Source organism: Heterodontus francisci, chromosome 1 (genome assembly GCF_036365525.1).
Source record: "Heterodontus francisci isolate sHetFra1 chromosome 1, sHetFra1.hap1, whole genome shotgun sequence".
Classification (NCBI taxonomy): domain Eukaryota; kingdom Metazoa; phylum Chordata; class Chondrichthyes; order Heterodontiformes; family Heterodontidae; genus Heterodontus; species Heterodontus francisci.
In genome coordinates, this window is record NC_090371.1 from 72,892,061 (window position 1) to 72,913,013 (window position 20,953).

The following is a 20,953-nucleotide window of genomic DNA, read 5'->3' on the forward strand; positions in this document are numbered from 1 at the left end:
TCAAACAGATATACCGCTTTGGATACTGTTGGGGGGGTGGCCTCCCAGGGGAAAGCAGGAACAGCCAAGTTCGTGGCATCACGGATGGCTCTGCTGCTAAGGAGGGGATGAAAAAGAGTGGGGAAGCCATACTGATAGGGGATTCGGGCATTTCTGTGGCCGCAAACGAGACTCCAGGATGGTATGTTGTCTCCCTGGTGCTAGGGTCAAGGAGGTCTCTGAGTGACTGCAGGACATTCTGAAGGGAGAGGGTGAACAGTCTGAGGTCATGGTACACATTGGTACCAACGACATAAGTAGAAAGAGGGATGAGGTCCTGCAACAAGAATTTAGGGAGCTAGGTAGCAGATTAAAAAGCAGGACCTCAAGGGTTATAATCTCTGGATTACTCCCAGTGCCACGTGCTAGTCAGTGTAGGAATAGGAGGATCGAGCAGATGAATGCGTTGCTGAGGAGGTGGTGCAGGAGGGAAGGCTTTAGTTTCCTGGATCACTGGGTCTGTTTCTGGCAAAGGTGGGACCTGTACAAGTTGGACGGGTTGCACATGAACCGGAATGGGACCAACATCCTGGCTGGGAGGTTTGCTTGTGCTGTTTGGCAGGGGGATGGGATTTAGAGTGGAATTACAAAGTGGGTGATGCACAGTCACATATCGAAGAGAAACTGAGTCAGTCTGGAAGGCAGAGCAAATATAGATCTGTTAAGGCACAAGTGAAAAATGCAAGGCTGGATTGTATCTATTTTAATACAAGGAGTCTTGCTAGTAAGGCAGATGAATTGAGGGCATTGATTAGCACATGGCATTATGATATTATTGCTATCGCAGAGACATGGCTGAGGGAGGGGCAGGACTGGCAGCTCAATATTCCCGGGTATAGAATCTTCAGGCATGACAGGGGAGGGGGTAAAAGAGGAGGTGGCATTGCACTGTTGATCAAGAAGTCAATTACTGCAGTAAGGAGGGATGATATCTTTAGAAGGTTCCTCAAATGAGGCCATATGGGTAGAACTTAAAAACAAAAAGGGGGCAGTCACTTGGCTGAGAGTGTACTACAGGCCTCCAAACAGTCAGGGAGAGATAGAGGAGCAGAGATGTAGGCAAATCTAAGAGAGGTGTAAAAATAAAAGGGTAAAAGTAGTCGGGGATTTCAACTTTCCCGATATCAACTGGGATAGTCTTAATGCAAAAGGCTTAAAAGGGGGCGGAATTCTTAAAAAGGAGAGCTTTTTGAGCCAGTATGTAGCTGGCCTTCAAGAGAAGGGGCAGTACTGGACCTAATCCTAGGGAATGAAGCTGGGCAAGTGGTAGAAGTGTCAGTGGGGGAACATTTCAGGGATAGTGACCATAACTCTAAGATTTAAGGTAGTTATGGAAAAGGACAAAGATGGACCGAAAATAAAGGTACTGAATTGGGGGAAGGCCGATTTTAAGATGATAAAACAGGATCTGGCCAAAGTGGACTGGGAGTAGCTACTTATAGGAAAGTCGACATCAGATCAGTGGGAGTCATTCAAAGAGGAAATGGTGAAGATTCAGAGCCAGCATGTACCCATTAAGGTGAAGGGTAGGACCAACAAGTCCAGGATGTCAAGGGATATAAAGGATTGGATCAGTTTAAAAATAAAAAGGAGGCTTATGGCAGATTCAGAGTGCTGAAAACAGTGGAGGCACTAGAGAGGTATAGAAAGTGTAGGGGGGTACTTAAAAAAAAAAAGTAATTTGGAGAACGAAGAGGGGACATGAAAAAACACTGGCGGGCAAGATAAAGGAAAATCCTAAGGCGTTTTATAAGTATATTAAGGGCAAGAAGATAGCCAGGGCAAGAGTAGGGCCCATTAGGGACCAAAGTGGCAATCTGTGTTTTAGTTTTTAGTTTAGAGATACAGCACTGAAACAGGCCCTTCGGCCCACCAAGTCTGTGCCGACCATCAACCACCCATTTATACTAATGCTGCACTAATCCCATATTCCTACCACATCCCACCTATATTTCCCTACCACCTACCTACACTCGGGGCAATTGCTAATGGCCAATTTACCTATCAACCTGCAAGTCTTTGGCATGTGGGAGGAAACCGGAGCACCCGGAGGAAACCCACGCAAACACAGGGCGAACTTGCAAACTCCACACAGGCAGTACCCAGAATTGAACCCGTGTCACTGGAGCTGTGAGGCTGCGGTGCTAACCACTGCGCCACTGTGCCGCCCACACTGTGTGTGGAGCCAGAGGACATAGGTGAGGTTAGAAATGATTACTTTTCATCTGTGTTCACTATGGAGAAGGACGATGTAGGTGTAGAGACCAGGGAGGGGGATTGTGATATACTTAAACATATTAGCATTAAAAGGGAGGATGTATTAACTGTTTTAGCATGCCCAGATGAGATGTATCGCAGGCTGTTATGTGAGGCAAGGGAGGAGATTGCAGGGTCAAAGGAGAGGTTCCAGAGGATTGGGGGACAGCGAATGTGGTACCATTATTTAAGAAGAGTAGCGGGGATAAACCAGGTAATTACAAGCCAGTGAGTCAACCATCAGTGGTTGGGCAACTATTGGAAAAAATTCTGAGGGACATGATTAATGTCTACTTGGAGAGGCAGGGATTAATCGGGTAGTCAGCATGACTTTGTCAGGTGGTGTCGTAAATAGTGAGGAGGAAAGCCTTAGATTACAGGACGATATAGATGGGCTGGTAAGATGGACGGAGCTGTGGCAAATGGAATTTAATCCTGAGAAGTGTGAGGTGATGCATTTTGGGAGGACCAACAAGGCAAGGGAATATACAATGGATGGTAGAACCCTAGGAAGTACAGAGGGACCTTGGTGTACTTGTCCATAGATCACTAAAGGCAGCAGCACAGTAGGTAAGATGGTTAGGAAAGCATATGGGATACTTGCCTTGATTAGCCAAAGCATAGAATGGAAGAGTTATGATGGAGCTGTATAAAACGCTCATTAGGCCACAGCTGGAGTACTGTGTACAGTTCTGGGCACCACACTATAGGAAGGATATGATTGCACTGGAGAGGGTGCAGGGGAGATTAACCAGGATGTTGCCTGGGCTGGAACATTTCAGCTCTGAAGAGAGACTGAAAAGGCTAGGGTTGTTTTCCTTAGAGCAGAGAAGGCTGAGGGGAGATATGATTGAGGTATACAAAATTATGAGGGGCATTGATAGGTTAGATAGGAAGAAACTTTTTCCCTCAGTGGAGGGGTCAATAACCAGGGGGCATAGATTTAAGGTAAGATGCAGGAGGTTTACAGGGGATTTGAGGCAAAAAATATTTCACCCAGAGGATGGTTGGAATCTGGAACGCACTGCCTGAAGAGGTGGTAGAGGGCAGGAACCCTCACAACATTTAGAAGTATTTTGATGAGCACTTGAAACGCCATAGCATACAAAGCTACGGGCCAAGTGTTGGAAAATGGGATTAGAATAGTTAGGTGCTTGATGGCTGGCACAGACACAATGGGCTGAAGGGCCTGTTTCTGTGCTGTATATCTCAATGACTCTATGACACCTAGGTCCCTCTGCTCCTGCACCCCCTTCAGAATTGTACCCTTTATTTTATATTGTCTCTCCATGTTCTTCCTACCAAAATGAATCACTTCACATTTCTCTGCATTGAACCTTATCTGCCACCTGTCTGCCCATTCCACCAGCTTGCTTATAGCCTTTTGAAGTTGTACACTATCCTCCTCACAGTTCACAATGCTTCCAAATTTCGTATCATCTGCACACTTTGAAATTGTGCCCTGTACACCAAGGTCTAGGTCATTAATATATATCAGGAAAAGCAACGGTCCCAACACTGATCCCTGGGGAACTCCACTACAAACCTTCCTCCAGCCCGAAAAAACATCCATTGACTACTACTTAGTTTCCTGTCACCCAACCAATTTCATATCCATGGTGCTACCATCCCTTTTATTCCATGAGTTTGCTCAAGTCTGTTGTGTGGCACTGTATCAAAAGCCTTTTGAAAGTCCATGTACACCACATCAACAGTATTGCACTCATCAACCCTCTCTGTTACCTCCTCAAAAAAACTCCAGCAAGTTAGTTAAACATGATTTTCCCTTAGGAAATCCATGCTGGCTTTCCTTAATTTAACTCGCATTTGTCCATGTAACTATATTGATGTTGTCCAGAATTATTTTTTTCTAGACATTTTCCCACCACTGAAGTTAAACTGACTGGCCTGCAGTTGCTAGGCTTATCTTTACACCTTTTTTTGAACAAGGGTGTAACATTTGCAATTCTGCAATCCTCTGCCACTACAAGTCTAAGGAAGACTGAAAAATTATGGCCAGTGCCTCTGCGATTTCCACCCTCACTTCCCTCAGTATCCTTGGGTGCATCTCATCTGTTCCTGGTGCTTTATCTACTTTAAGTACAGACAGCCTATCTAATACTTCCTCTTTATTAATTTTAAACCCCTCTTGTGTCTGATGATGTACCTCCTCTTTCAACATGCCCTGGGTTGCATCTTCTTCCTTGGTAAAGACAGATGCAAATTATTCATTTCATACCTTAGCTATGCCCTCTGCCTCCATGTGTAAATCCCTTTCTGGTCTCTAATTGGCCCCACTCCTCCTTTTACCACCCTTTGACTATTTATATGCCTATAGAAAACTTCGGGATTTCCTTTAATGTCAGTTGCTAGTCTCTCTCTTTTCATGCTCCCTCTTTGCTTCTCTTATTTGCTTTTTCACTGCCCTTCTGGGCCTTCTATATTCAGCCTGGTTCTCAATAATATTTTCTATCTGGCATCCGTCATAAGCACACTTTTTCTCTTTCTTTTAATCTCTATCTCTTTTGTCATCCAGAGAGCTCTGGATTTGTTTGCCCTACTTTTCCCCTTCAAGGGAACATACCTTGACTGTGCCAGCACAATCTCCTCTTTGTTCATCTACCAGTTTTCCTGCCAGCTTTTTACTCCGATTTGTTCAGCCCAACTCCATTCTTACCCCATTGAAGTTGGCCTTCCCCCAGTTAATTATTCTTACTCTGGATTGTTTTTTGTCCTTTTCCATAGTAAGCCTAAAACTTATGATACAATGATCACTATCCCCTAAATGCTCTCGTACTGATACTTGATCCACTTGGCCCACCTCATTCCCAAGAACCAGGCCTAGCAGTGCCTCCTTTCTCATTGAACTAGCAACATAGTGTTGCAGAAAATTTTCCTGAACATATTCTCAGAACTCTTGCCCCTCACTGCCTTTACACTACTATTATCCCAGTCTATGTTTGGATAATTGGGGAGGTGGTGGCGTAGTGGTATTGTCACTGGACTAGGAACCCAGAGACCCAGGGTATTGCTCTGGGGACATGGGTTCAAATCCCACCACAGCAGAAGGTGGAGTTTGAATTCAATAAATAAAATCTGGAATTAAAAAAGTTAATCTAATGATGGCCATGAAACCATTGTCGATTGTTGTAAAAACCCATCTGGTTCTCTAATGTCCTTCAGGGAAGGAAATCTGCTAACCTTACCCGGTCTGGCCTACATGTGACTCCAGACCCACAGCAATGTGGTTGACTCTTACATGCCCTCTGAAATGGCCTAGCAAGCCACTCAGTTGGCAGCTCACTGCCACCTTCTCAAGGGAAATTAGGGATGGGCAATAAATGCTGGCCTGGCCAGCGACTCCCACATCCCAAGAATGAATTTAAAAAAAATTAAAGTCCCCCATTATAACTACCCTATAATTTTTGCACCTCTCTGTAATTTTGCTGCAAATTTGTTCCTCCACGTCCTTCCCGCTAGCTGGTGGCCTATAGACAACACCGAGCAATGTAACCACACCTTTTTTGTTCCCTCGCTCTAGCCAGATTGATTCTGTCCTTGACCCCTCTGGGACTTTTTCTCCAGCACCGCAATGCTCTCCTTAATCAATGCTGCCACTCCTCCCCCTTTTTTTTCCTTTTCCTATCTTTCCTGAACACCTATCTAGGAATATTTAACACCCAGTCCTGCCCTTCTTTGAGCCAGGTCTCTGTTATAGCCACAGCATCATATTTCCACATGGCAATCTGCGCCTGTACCTCACCAGTTTTATTAACCACACTCCGTGCATTCACGTACATGCGCACGAACTCTGATTCAGACTTTATTACTTTCTCCCTTACTCTGACCCCACCTAATAACTTACTATTCCCTACTCTCGTGCTGTCGATCTCCCCCAGTATTCTGTGCACCTTGGTATTCCTCTCTGATACTTTCTCCTGGTTCCCACACACTGGACAAGTTATCAGTTTTGCTTCCCTCCAGTCTGAGCTCCCTCTCAAGTTCCCACTCCCCTGACAATTTAGTTTAAACCCTCCCCAACAGCACTAGCAGATCTCCCTGTGAGGATATTCATTCCAGTCCTGCTAAGTTACAACCTGTCCATCTTGTACAGATTCCCACCTGCTCCAGAATCGGTCCCAATGTCTCAGAAATCTGATGCCCTCCCTCCGACACCAGTTCTCCAGCCACGTGTTCAATCGCTCAATTCTCCTATTCCTATGCTCACTTGCAAGTGGGACTGGGAGTCATCCTGCTTTTGAAGTCCTGCTTTTTAATCTCCTTCCTAGCTCCCTAAAGTCTGCTTTCCGGACCTCATCCCCCTTCTTGCCTGTGTCATTGATACCAATGTGAGCCACGACCTCTGGCTGTTCACTCTCCCCCAGAAGAATGTCCTGCAGTTGCTCCATGACATCCCTGACCCTGGCACCAGGGAGGCAACACACCATCCTGGAGTCACATTTACTGCCACATTAACACCTGTCCGTTCCCCGAACTTATGAGTCCCCGATCGCTACTGCTCTTGCACTCTTCTTCCTCCCCTCCTGTGCAGCTGAACCACATGTGGTGTCACAAACCTGGCTGTGATTGCACTGCTCTGAGGAACCCTCACCCTATCCAAAATGGAAAACAAGTTAGCGAGTGAGATCATATCAGGGGACTCCTGCACTACCTGCCTGGTTCTCTGTCACCTGTGTTTTTTTTTCTCTCCTCGGGAATATTGTGGTGTGCCTTTAAGACTGTAAAAAGAACAGTGCATCTTTTAAGAACTCTCCAGAGGCACAGTGAGCCAGGGTGCATTTTGGCTGCTAAGCAACTGCCACAGAGAGAGAGGACAAGAGATTCAATGTTGCAGTTTGACTTTTGAAAACTGGCTGGCTGAGACTGGTTTGCAGAGAGAGACTTCCAGCAGTTGAAGGAAGAAGCAGAGCTCTGAGACAATTTAAACTGAAGGGAAAAGAGCTGTTATTTCTCTCAAACCTCTACAAAGCTTCAAGCCGAATTAATTCCATAAAAAATAAGAAAAAAGTTTTTTTTCTTTCACAACAAATCATTGATGTCTGCTGTGTTCATCACTGGGGGGGGAAAAAGAGTTTAATACTACAACAGCCAAACTGTTGAACCCCTATCTTTGGAAGGACCTTCTGTTTTCATCAGGCCTTGGAAGACTGTAAGTGAACTTGGTGAATTGTACTGGAAGACCATTCGTCAGCAGCGTAATTTGCAAAGACTTTATTTTTTTCTATTTTTTAGGTCAGCTAATTTAAAACCGAGTATATGTAGGTGAATAGAGTCATTGAGAGATACAGCACCGAAACAGGCCCTTCGGCCCACTAAGTCTGTGCTGACCAACAATCACCCATCTATACTAATTGTTGTGCACATAGGCACCAATGATATAGGTAAAAAACGTGATGAGGTCCTACAAGCAGAATTTAGGGAGTTAGGAGCCAAGTTAAAAAGTAGGACCTCAGAGGTAGTAATCTCAGGATTGCTACCAGTGCCACGTGATAGTCAGAGTAGAAATGAAAGAATAGTCAGGATGAATGCGTGGCTTGAGAGATGGTGCAGGAGGGAGGGGTTCAGATTTTTGGGACATTGGGACCAGTTCTGGGGGAGGTGGGACTATTACAAATTGGACAGTCTACACCTGGGCCGGACTGGAACCAATGTCCTTGAGGGTGCTTTTGCTAACGCTGTTGGGGAGGGTTTAAACTAATGTGGCAGGGGGATGGGAACCAAATGAGGAGGTCAGTGGACAGTAAGGAGGTAGTAACTAAAGCCTGTAAGGAACTAGATAATGAAGTCAGCGTGACTAAGGGAAAGAGTAGGCAGGGAGCAGATGATGAACGCTAAGGGACTGATGGTCTGAGGTGCATTTGTTTTAATGCAAGAAGTGTAGTAGGTAAAGCAGATGAACTTAGGGCTTGGATTAGAACCTGGGAGTATGATGTTATTGCTATTACTGAGATTTGGTTGAGGGACGGGCATGATTGGCAACTAAATATCCCAGAATATCGATGCTTCAGGCGGGATAGAGAGGGAGGTAAAAGGGGTGGAGGAGTTGCATTACTGGTCAAAGAGGATATCACAGCTGTGCTGAAGGAGGGCACTATGGAGGACTCGAGCAGTGAGGCAATATGGGCAGAACTCAGAAATAGGAAGGATGCGGTAACAATGTTGGGGCTGTACTACAGGCCTCCCAACAGCGAGCGTGAGATAGAGGTACAAATATGTAAACAGATTATGGAAAGATGTAGGAGCAACAGGGTGGTGGTGATAGGAGATTTTAATTTTCCCAACATTGACTGGGATTCACTTCGTGTTAGAGGTCTAGATGGAGCAGAATTTGTAAGGAGCATCCAGGAGGGTTTTCGAGAGCAGTATGTAAATAGTCCAACTCGGGAAGGGGCCATACTGGACCTGGTGTTGGGGAATGAGCCCGGCCAGGTGGTTGAAGTTTCAGTAGGGGACTACTTTGGGAATAGTGATCACAATTCCGTAAGTTTTAGAATACTCATGGACAAAGACGAGAGTGGTCCTAAAGGAAGAGTGCTAAATTGGGGGAAGGCCAACTATACCAAAATTCGGCAGGAGCTGGGGAATGTAGATTGGGAGCAGCTGTTTGAAGGTAAATCCACATTTGATATGTGGGAGGCTTTTAAAGAGAGGTTGATTAGCGTGCAGGAGAGACATGTTCCTGTGAAAATGAGGGATAGAAATGGCAAGATTAGGGAACCATGGATGACAGGTGAAATTGTGAAACTAGCTAAGAGGAAAAATGAAGCAGACATAAGGTCTAGGCTGCTGAAGAAAGACGAAGTTTTGGAAGAATATCGGGAATGTAGGACCAATCTGAAACGAGGAATTAAGAGGGCTAAAAGGGGTCATGAAATATCTTTAGGAAACGGGGTTAAGGAAAATCCCAAAGCCTTTTATTCATATATAAGGAGCAAGAGGGTAACTAGAGAAAGGATTGGCCCACTCAAGGACAAAGGGGGAAAGTTATGCGTGGAGTCAGAGAAAATGGGTGAGATTCTAAACGAGTACTTTGCATCGGTATTCACCGAGGAGAGGGACATGACGGATGTTGAGGTTAGGGACAGATGTTTGATTACTCTAGGTCAAGTCGGCAGAAGGAGGGAGGAAGTGTTGGGTATTCTAAAAGGCATTAAGGTGGACAAGTCCCTAGGTCTGGATGGGATCTATCCCAGGTTACTGAGGGAAGCGAGAGAGGAAATAGCTGGGGCCTTAACAGATATCTTTGCAGCATCCTTAAACACGGGTGAGGTCCCGGAGGACTGGAGAATTGCTAATATTGTCCCCTTGTTCAAGAAGGGTAGCAGGGAAAATCCAGGTAATTATAGACCGGAGAGCCTGACGTCAGTGGTAGGGAAGCTGCTGGAGAAGATACTGAGGGATAGGATCTATTCCCATTTGGAAGAAAATGGGCTTATCAGTGATAGGCAACATGGTTTTGTGCAGGGAAGGTCATGTCTTACCAACTTAATAGAATTCTTTGAGGAAGTGACAAAGTTGATTGATGAGGGAAGGGCTGTAGATGTCATATACATGGACTTCAGTAAGGCGTTTGATAAGGTTCCCCATGGTAGGCTGATGGAGAAAGTGAAGTCGCATGGGGTCCAGGGTGTACTAGCTAGATGGATAAAGAACTGGCTGGGCAACAGGAGACAGAGAGTAGCAGTGGAAGGGAGTTTCTCAAAATGGAGACGTGTGACCAGTGGTGTTCCACAGGGATCCGTGCTGGGACCACTGTTTGTAATATACATAAATGATTTGGAGGAAAGTATAGGTGGTCTGATTAGCAAGTTTGCAGACGACACTAAGATTGGTGGAGTAGCAGATAATGAAGGGGACTGTCAGAGAATACAGCAGAATATAGATAGATTGGAGAGTTGGGCAGAGAAATGGCAGATGGAGTTCAATCAGGGCAAATGCGAGGTGATGCATTTTGGAAGATCCAATTCAAGAGTGAACTGTACAGTAAATGGAAAAGTCCTGGGGAAAATTGATGTACAGAAAGATTTGGGTGTTCAGGTCCATTGTTCCGTGAAGGTGGCAACGCAGGTCAATAGAGTGGTCAAGAAGGCATACGGCATGCTTTCCTTCATCGGACGGGGTATTGAGTACAAGAGTTGGCAGGTCATGTTACAGTTGTATAAGACTTTGGTTCGGCCACATTTGGAATACTGCGTGCAGTTTTGGTCGCCACATTACCAAAAGGATGTAGATGCTTTGGAGAGGGTGCAGAGGAGGTTCACCAGGATGTTGCCTGGTATGGAGGGCGCTAGCTATGAAGAGAGGTTGAGTAGATTAGGATTATTTTCATTAGAAAGACGGAGGTTGAGGGGGGACCTGATTGAGGTGTACAAAATCATGAGAGGTATAGACAGGGTGGATAGCAAGAAGCTTTTTCCCAGAGTGGAGGATTCAATTACTAGGGGTCACGAGTTCAAAGTGAAAGGGGAAAAGTTTAGGGGGGATATGCGTGGAAAGTTCTTTACGCAGAGGGTGGTGGGTGCCTGGAACGCGTTGCCAGCAGAGGTGGTAGACGCGGGCACGATAGCGTCTTTTAAGATGTATCTAGACAGATACATGAATGGGCAGGTAGCAAAGAGATACAGACCCTTAGAAAATAGGCGACATGTTTAGATAGAGGATCTGGATCGGCGCAGGCTTGGAGGGCCGAAGGGCCTGTTCCTGTGCTGTAATTTTCTTAATCCTACATTAATCCCATATTCCCTACCATATCCCCACCATTCTCCTACCACCTACCTACACTAGGGGCAATTTACAATGGCCAATTTAGCTATCAACCTACAAGTCTTTGGCTGTGGGAGGAAAGCGGAGCACCCAGCGGAAACACACGCGGTCACAGGGAGAACTTGCAAACTCCACACAGGCAGCACCCAGAACTGAACCCGGGTCGCTGGAGCTGTGAGGCTGCAATGCTAACCACTGCGCCACTGTGCCGCCCTTATGTGAGAGTTAGATTTTTAAATAAGTTATAAGGTCTTTAGTATTGGTTTATCTTAATGTTTAAGAGTTTAGTTTTTTTTTAATAAATAGTTTATTTGCTGATATCTCAAGATACCTGGTTTGATTCACTTCATTCTGGGGTTACCAGATTGTTCAATTTGGCTGCTTTTTTTTCTTCGATTTGGAAAACTTAAAGAAATATGATGCAACCTGTGGAGCGATGGGACTGAATTGACCGTGCATTGCTCCCACTGCTATCAGAATTATATATATTGGGGGCTTTGTCCTGAGCCGTCGTAACACTCTTAGACTGTCAGGAGTTTTTGGCTTTCTGATTTGGGCGTGGACTGTTGGAATGCTCAGTTGTTGTATATTCTGCCACGAGAGAAGCCACCCAACTCATCCTTTTCCACCTGCTTTGGAAAATCTTCTGAGAATTCAGCGTGATAGCTGAAACTACTTCTGCAGTAATTCTCCTGAAAATCCTGCAAGACAACTACTCTATAGCTCCTGAACAGAATTGCTCCAGAAAGATCCCAGTGACCGTCGTCTACATGCACCCAGACGCCAGACCAAAGGCCATCTGGAATATTCCATATCTTGTAAATTCTTGAAGGAAAAGGACAATAACTTGGCCAAAGTATTTTTTTAAAGTTGATCTCGGCAGAGCCAGTTTTTTCATTTTATGTCCTTGGGTGTTCGGTTATTTTAGAAGGGTAGATATTTATACTTTCATATTTCAAACTGTGTGTTAATAAGCTTTTCATCTTTATTGAATAAGTATTGTTTTATAAATAAATCAACTATTTTGTTGTTTAGTTAAGAAACCTGGTTGGCCGATTTCTATTCTGAAACGAATAATTAGATTAAGTATTTAATTGGCCGTATCAGTAACTGGGTAAAACATTTAAATATATGGTGTGACCAGTGGAGTAGTGGAACTAGAGAAAGACAGTGAATTCCTCCTTCCTAAGTCGTACCAGGTGCTTTAATCAAATCTTTGGGATGTCTCAAAAAGCTTCAGAACTATTTAATAATGATGAAAAATGGAAAGTGCTGGAAATACTCAGCAGGTCTGGCAGCATCTGTGGAGAGAGAAACAGTTAACGTTTAAGGTCTGTGACCCAAACGTTAGACCTGAAATGTTAACTGTTTCTCTCTCCACAGATGCTGCCAGACCTGCTGAGTATTTCCAGCACTTTCCGTTTTTATTTCAGGTTTCCAGCATCGGCAGTATTTTACTTTTATTTCAGAACTAGTTATTTTAAAATACAGTCACTGTTATTTAGGCAGACACTAGTTTACTTCCTATGTTATGCAATGAATGATGAGAATCGAACACACTGTTGAGTGAAGCGCTATGATACTTAATATATTTTCTTCTGCAAATCACCATGGAGACTGCAAATTAAGGGAATTTGGGTGTTTACATTTTTCCAAACGATTGAGTTTTAGATTGCTTCATCTATTTACAAATTCTAAACCAGAAACTAATGTTTCTGCTTGTTTTATATTTTCACTTTGCATTATTCTTTCCCATATCTGCAACAAAACTAGCAATATGGTTACAATTTCCAATCTGCCATGAAATACACAAAATACCATTTTCAAAATTTGCCTTCAGTATGTCATTGCTTGTCTATTACTGCTCATTCCTGTCACTATAATTGAGGCTTAATATTGTCATAAAGTGTTGTTTATCTTTCTAAATCTGGATATTATCAGGTGCAAGAGGCTGTGAGAATTATTTAGTATGGCCCATGCCAAAGAAAAGGTTTAGAGTTAGTGATATTCAACCACTCTACAAATTGTGTCATGATTGCACCAGTTGGGAAAGTCAGGAAAATGTATAAGTTTATTCAGTTTAAAAACATATGACTGGGAAACTGCAGGAAGTGAGCCTGATCTGGTCATTGTTACTAATGAGAGCCACTTTTCATATCAAAACGTATGCTAGCCCACTAATGATGTCTCCCAATGTTTGTATAGTCCAAAAATGTAGCTAAAATAGTGGCAGTAGTGGTGATCTTCCCAAGGGAAGACCCTCTGCTCATTACTCCACGCCTCACGGCCCTGCGCTTTTTTTGTCAGTTGCTCATATGAGCCTCACACATTTTAACATCTATGAGAAATGAGCATTAGGGAAAAAGTACATGACATGGTTTCCCGTTGCCTTCCTCATGTATGTTTTAAAGGAAACACTAGTCCTCTTCCCGAAGGATCCTCTGCCTGTAAATAGCCATTGTCCCTCAAGGTTCTAGCTCTTCCGCTATCACCACCGAAAACTCACTGGTTCTGCCATTCACCATGGCTCGTAACCCTGAGCATGGGACTTTACCTGGACCTGGGGCGACTTACAAAAGGGCAGAGACAATCCACCCCCTGAGGTCTCAAATGACTCTGCAACTGCAGATAAAACATGGGAATTCTTACCATTTATAGCTATTCAATTTTATAATCTCTCTTCTCCCTAATTTAACATTTGAATTGGTCACTATTTTAACATATTTAAAAAGCTTAAAAAAATCTAATGTCCTTCTGGTCCTTTATGCATACATTTTTCCTCCACAGGAGTTGTATCTTCTCATGCTGAAATCTGGTTCTTGGACAGAGCACTTTACTGGCATTTTCTAACGGACACGTTCACAGCCTACTATCGACTTATGCTTGTTCACCTAGGATTGCCCCAGTGGCAATACGCATTAACAAAATACGGTGTTAGTCCTCAGGCTAAGGTAGGAAGTACAGTCTTTTTTTAATATACTGTAGCATCTGGAAATGTTTCTCTTTAATTGATGAAAAGAGGGCTGGTCTGTAATTGTAATGTCCAGCTCTCAGTGCAGCTATGATGCTTTTATTGAGCTGCTTTCATAAATTCAAAAAAGAGGAATTCTCAGCTTCATTACTTTGGAGAAGATGCATACACTTGTCTTGAAAACATATTTGTTTATATCTCATGTAACCTATTTGGCTGTCAAGAATCAGCACTTATTTCAGTGATTTCCCTTTTTGTTAGCATTTTAGAGTCATACAGTTATACAGCACAGAAACAGGCCCATTGGCCCACTGTGTCCTTGCCGGTCATCAAGCCTATCTATTCTAATCCCATTTTCCAGCCCTTGGCCCGTAGCCTTGTATGCTATGGCATTTCAAGTGCTCATCTAAATACTTCTTAAATGTTGTGAGGGTTCCTGCCTCTACCATCCCTTCAGGAAGTGTGTTCCATATTCCAACCACTCTCTGGGTGACAAAATCTTTCCTCTAATCCCCTGTAAGCCTCCTGCCCCTTACCTTAAATCTATGCCCCTTGGTTATTGACACCTCCATTAAGAGAAAAAGTTTCTTCCTATCTATGCCCTTCATAATTTTGTATACCTCAATCAGGTTCCCCCCTCAGCCTTCTCTGCTCTAAGGAAAATAACCCGAGCCTATCCAGTTTCTCTTCATAGCTGAAATACTCAAGCGCAGGGAACGTCCTGGTGAATCTCCTCTGCACCCTCTCCAGTGCAATCACACCCTACTTATAGTGTGGTGACCAGAACTGTACACAGTACTCCAGCTGTGGCCTAACTAGCGTTTTATACAGCTCCATCATAACCTCGCTGCTCTTATATTCTATGCCTCGGCTAATAAAGGCAAGTATCCCATATGCCTTCCTAACCATTTTACCTACCTGGGCTGCTGCCTTCAGTGATCTATGGACAAGTACACAAAGGTCCCTCTGACCCTCTATACTTCCTAGGGTCCTACCATCCATTGTATATTCCCTCAACTTGTTCATCCTCCCAAAATGCATCACCTCACACTTCTCAGGATTAAATTCCATTTACCATTGCTCTGCCCATCTTACCAGCTCATCAGTCACAAAAGAAGATATCCTTAAATTAATTTGAATCCAAAAAATCTAAACAAAATAAAATCACTTTGGAATAAATGGTTTCAGCAACCTGATGTGTTCTATAATACTGCTTTATGCTTTAACTTCACTGGATTTCTGGCACACTGACATTCTGATTTGTCAGGATGTAAATCTTGTGCCATGTAAGCAATCATGGCTGTTAATTAATAGAACATGGACATTAGTATCTTCCAAATATTTTGTTTTAAATTTTGCTTCAAAAAATAAATCCTTATTTTTCCATAAGATTTTGTGGCAAGCCAAATTTAATTTCATAAAATTTTCTCTTTATTTTCAGCAATGGTTTAATATGTACAAGCCTGTTGCCTACACTGCCAATCTTATAGCAGATGACGATATGACTTTCATTAACAAGCTGGACCCTAATCAAGCCTTTAAGAACAAAAACAAGCTTCAGAACGCAAAGAAAAAGGCTTGTGCGCAGCTAGCTGGACCTCAGAAGAGTCAGACCAGCCTAGTCACTTGCAAGAATGTATCCCAAATTGGAAGTACTACAAAAAAAATGATTCCTTAATTTTTATTTTGATATCCAGAGCAGCTCCGATATAGTTTTCTCTCTGGGTATTGCCAGTATCGTCATCTGAACTGCTATGCTAACACCGCTGTCACAAAAGGGCAGGGCGAGTGCATATGAAGAGTACAACACTGTCTGGGCTGCCTGCAAACCAGAAAAAGGCAGGGCCTGAATGTTGTTAATATACATCATGATGCAAATGCATGATTTGCAAACGCTGCTGAAAATGATAGAAAATCCAATATCATAATGAAGTCATTTATTGGAACTGTTTCAGTGTAAATAGTTACCGACCTCACAGTTCTTTTTAATTTTTGTTCCAATTTTACACCAGTTCGAATCCTAGAAGAAGTGTGCTATGTAAATGATATCTGTGCCATTATCAGTTTCTTTGTTATCCTCCTCAGTAAGATTTTAGTTGGATTTGAAGCTCCCACATCATTATTGTGGTTTACCTTTTTATATAAGATAATCAGTCCAGTATAAGATGAATACTGATGGCATCCCAGAATATATGGAACTACTAGGTTGCCAGCAATGTTGTTCTTGCACTGAACAGTTTGTTGTAGATCGTCTCATCCCAGCAGTTCCATGCATGCCCACTCTTAACAGAAAATAGCCTGGGTCTTGCAGACATTGCACAGACAGCTAAAACAATTCATGTGACGCAGAGCCTTTAAGCCTCTAAAGGGCAACCTTTTAATTGAACAAGTCATAAAATTGTATGTTTATGGGACCTTAACCACTGAACAATAGCTAACTTTACAATGTATTTCTTTTTAAAGTTCAATACGGAATTGCCTGAAAAGAAAATTACTGGAATGAGAAGTTGATCAGTTAGGCTGGGCTGTAGAATTTTCCTTTGCTTCCTTTTATTAGCTTATGTAAATAAATCCAAAATGCCAAAGCAAAGCTAGTCATTTTAACAACAAAATGCCTTTTTTTCAGTCCTGTGCTCTTAGTATCTTTCTTGATACCGATAATTTGTTGCAAGATTGTCTAAGTCAAACTAATGGATACCCACCAATTGTCTAGAGTAGATCTTAATGACTATGGAAGGCTCCCCATGCTATTTTAGGTTTAATCAATTTTTAAAAATTAAATATTTCTTTCAATTTACATCATAAAACCTGAATTTGAAGTTCTTGACCAGTCTTGTACTTATGTTCTGTGTCTGTTAATTAAATTTAATTCTTATAGTGACCCCACCATCATTATTTTGCCATTTGAAACTATGGTAAAGTTGCTTTAACTGATATTTGATGGACAGATCTCGCTACCTGTCTTCAGAAGCTGCAACTTACACAAGGGTTTTTCACTTCCTTGCAATTGCAGTGGAATTTCCAGGTTCATATTTGTGTCCATTTATGTCTATACTACAAAACTGGTGCCAAAGTGAATCTTTTTTTACTCCATCTCTTGAGCATAATGTTCAGTAGAAACCTTTCACACTTGAAATGGTTTAATGTGACACTTCCTGTTGCTAGAGTCAAGTTAACATGACACTGACATTGGTAGGCTGTCTATGCCCTTTGTAACTTTGAAGTTTGTTGTTAATGCATGTCATATGTTCAGGTAAGAAGCAGCACAAATGTGCTGATGGTGTCCCATCAGATACTTATCTTGCCAAAATTGGAGCTTTCTACTCGTATAATGAGAATAGAGACTTTGAAGTTTGTTGGTAGTGTAATTCTATTTAACAATGTACATTTTCTACCTGTCTGGAATGCAGAATAATATTTAAATGTCACTTAGATTAAATTGCCTTTCATAAATATTTCTTTATAAATGTATGCATCATTACAGAAGATCAGTAATCAGCAGTATTGTAAATATTTTGTTGTATCCTTCATTGAACTTCCATCTGTTTAATATGTGGTTAGTGAAGTGCCACACAGATGGCACATTTTATTACTTGCACAGTGAAGAAAAATTGCACTGCAAAACCGTATAGGATTTCTGCCATCTAGAGGCATTTTATTGAGATGTGTATACAGGTTTACAATTTTGGAAGGGGTTAAATAACTATTCGCACTAATATTTATAAGATTATTTTCTGTTTATTGTATAATTTGCTGTATGTATGTCAATTATGATTCCTTAATTTTTTGAAGTTTTCATTAAGCAAATAGAAAATGAAATGCTAACTATTTTCTATCTTTACCTACTGTATTTAGTCCAACTTAAGTTGGCACCTAGTAAGTGAGTTCATTTTTGTACAGAATACAAATTTTAATAGGTTTACAGCCCATATTAGTCATTTTCTGTAGTATTGCTTGGCTTGCTGTTTTAAATATTCAATGAATTACACAGTATGTTAACGATAAAGTAAGTTTGCCCACCTGTCCAGCTGTCTTAATTCTTTGAATGGAAACATCAGGCAGAGTCAACATGGTTTTGTGAAAGGGAAATCCTGTTTAACAGATTTATTGGAGTTCTTTGAGGAAGTGGGCGGCACAGTGGCGCAGTGATTAGCACCGCAGCCTCACAGCTCCAGGGATCCGGGTTCGATTCTAGGTACTGCCTGTGTGGAGTTTGCAAGTTCTCCCTGTGTCTGCGTGGGTTTTCCCCGGGTGCTCCGGTTTCCTCCCACAGCCAAAGACTTGCAGGTGATGGGTAAATTGGCCATTGTAAATTGCCTCTAGTGTAGGTAGGTGATAGGGAATAAGGGATTACTGTAGGGTTAGTATAAATGGGTGGTTGTTGGTCGGCACAGACTCGGTGGGCCGAAGGGCCTGTTTCAGTGCTGTATCTCTAAAATAAATTTTAAAAAGTGGATAAAGGGGAACCGGTGGATGTATTGTACTTAGGTTTCCAGAAGGCATTTGATAAGGTGCCACATCAAAGGTTATTGTAGAAAATAAAAGCTCATGGTGTCGGGGGTAAAATATTGGCATGGAATGAAGATTGGTTAGCTAACAGGAAACCGAGTAGAGATAAATGGGTCATTTTCTGGCTGGCAAGATGTAACGAGTGGTGTGCCACAGGGATCTGTGCTGGGGCCTCAACATTTTACAATTTATATAAATGACTTAGATGAAGGGACCGAAGGTATGGTTGCTAAATTTGCTGATGACACAAAGATAGGTAGGAAAGTAACTTGTGAGGAGGACATAAGGGGGCTACAAAGGCATATAGATAGGTTAAGTGAGTAGGCAAAGACTTGGCAAATGGAGTATAATGTGGGAAAATGTGAAATTGTCCACTTTGGCAGGAAGAATTAAAAAAGAAGCATATTATCTAAATGGTGAGAGATCGCAAAGCTGTGAGATGCAGAGGGATCTGGGTGTCCTAGTGCATGAATTGCAAAAGGTTAGTATGCAGGTACAGCACGTAATTAGGAAAGCTAATAGAATGTTATCGTTTATCGCGAGGAGAATTGAATACAAAAGTAGGGAGGTTATGCTTCAGCTATACAGGGCATTGGTGAGACCACATCTGGAGTGTTGTGTACAGTACTGGTCTCCTTATTTAAGGAAGGATGTAAATGCGTTGGAGGCAGTATGGACAAGGTTTACTAGACGAATACCTGGAATGGGTGGGCTATCTTATGAGGACAGGCTAGGTTTGTATCTGCTGGAATTTAGAAGAGTAAGAGGCGACTGGATTGAAACATGTAAGATTCTAAAGGGTCTTGACAGGGTGGATGTGGAAAGGATGTTTCCACTTGTGGGAGAATCCAGATCTAGAGGTCACTGTTTAAAAATAAGGGGTCGTCTATTTAAGACATATGAGGAGAAATTCTTTTCTCTCAGAGGATCGTGAGTCTTTGGAACTCTCTCCCTCAAAAGGTGGTGAAAGCAGAGTTTTTGAATACTTTTAAGGCAGAGGTAGTTAGATTCTTGATGAGCATGGGGGCGGCAAGTTATTGGGGGTAGGTGGAAATGTGGAGTAAACAGTTCAACCATGAACTTATTGAATGGCGGAGCAGGCTCGAAGGGCCGAGTGGCCTACTCCTGCTCCTAATTCATATGTTTGTATTTTCATATCTACTTACAGTAGAAACATGTCAACAAGAGAAATCATGTATGCCATTACATTTTTGACACTTTTTACAGTAAGAACTTCCCCTTCCTCCTTTTCGTATTTTTCCCAAAAGCACTGAACAATAGCCATAAAATAATATAATTAAACAATTATTTGCAAATTATACACCCCTAAGAGCACAACAGGGAACCGTTTGCTGCATGGAGATAGCTTTCACTCAAAGAATAAAGACAGCTGGTAGTGTCATTTGCATTTTCTTGAACAAACATCAGTTTGCAGCTATGGGATAATATTTTAAACTCTGTAAAAGTATACAAGCTCATCACACAATGCTTAGATTCCATGAAATGGGATGTTTTTAGAACAAGAAACAAATGGCCGTGACTTCAAAACTTAAGTGTTGCAAGACTGATAGGCAAATTTATGAGCAATGGAGAAACAATTGTCATGTTAGAGTGGAGGCTAGTGTCTTTATATAACAATGAAAGGGGAAATCACATTGTTTCAGTGTCAAAATCATCATTAGAAGATGACAACCTTTGTGATTTTCTCTATTGGTATCTTGGGCTTATTCCTACTGTTCATATGAGAACTCACTGATAATGACCATAAAAAGTCATATGTTTTAAAAAGAGTTCTATGCCAATAATGGAAGACTTGCAAGAAATTGTGAAAAAATATTCAGTAACACTTTACTATGAGTTCCTGCTAAGCAACTGCTTCACTGAACAAACAACCCTAACATTGCTTAAACGTTTTTTATTGACATTGGTAGAGGAAGTGGGAAAAAAGCTCAGTACTATGTTTACAGTTGTTTTCATTATGGTTCCTACCTATGCAGGCACTATGCGCACATCTATGCAGAGCCCAGAATGAATAAAATTAAATCACACTTCAGAATAAATTGCATCACTTGATGTCCTATTTTATTTATGAACTAAATTGATTGTGCACTATGGTAGCACTATGTACCATCTACATGATGCACTGCAGCAACTCACCAAGCCTCTTTTAACAGCATCTTCCAAACCTGCGACCTCTACCACCTGGAAGGACAAGAGTAGCAGACGCATGGGAACACCACCTGTAAGTTCCCCTCAAAGCCACATACCATCCTGACTTGGAAATATATTGTTGTTCTTTCACTGTCACTGTGTCAAAATTCTTGAACTCCCCAACAACACTGGGGTATACCTACACCAGATGGACTGTGGCCATTCAAGAAGTTGGCTCACCAC

The 20,953-nt window shown here is 42.2% G+C and overlaps 1 protein-coding gene across 2 annotated transcripts in view; it reads left to right on the forward strand.

Moving 5' to 3' along the window:
• The window catches only part of tpgs2 (tubulin polyglutamylase complex subunit 2), a 58,669-nt gene extending 38,088 nt beyond the window's left edge, over nt 1–20,581 (forward strand). For both annotated transcript variants that reach the window (XM_068031602.1, XM_068031609.1), the window contains 2 exons: nt 13,867–14,030; nt 15,492–20,581. In XM_068031602.1, the coding sequence (XP_067887703.1) occupies nt 13,867–14,030; nt 15,492–15,728 (401 nt within the window). In that variant the 3' untranslated portion in view covers nt 15,729–20,581. The remainder of the gene's footprint in view (nt 1–13,866; nt 14,031–15,491) is intronic.
• Nucleotides 20,582–20,953: the final 372 nt, after the last annotated feature.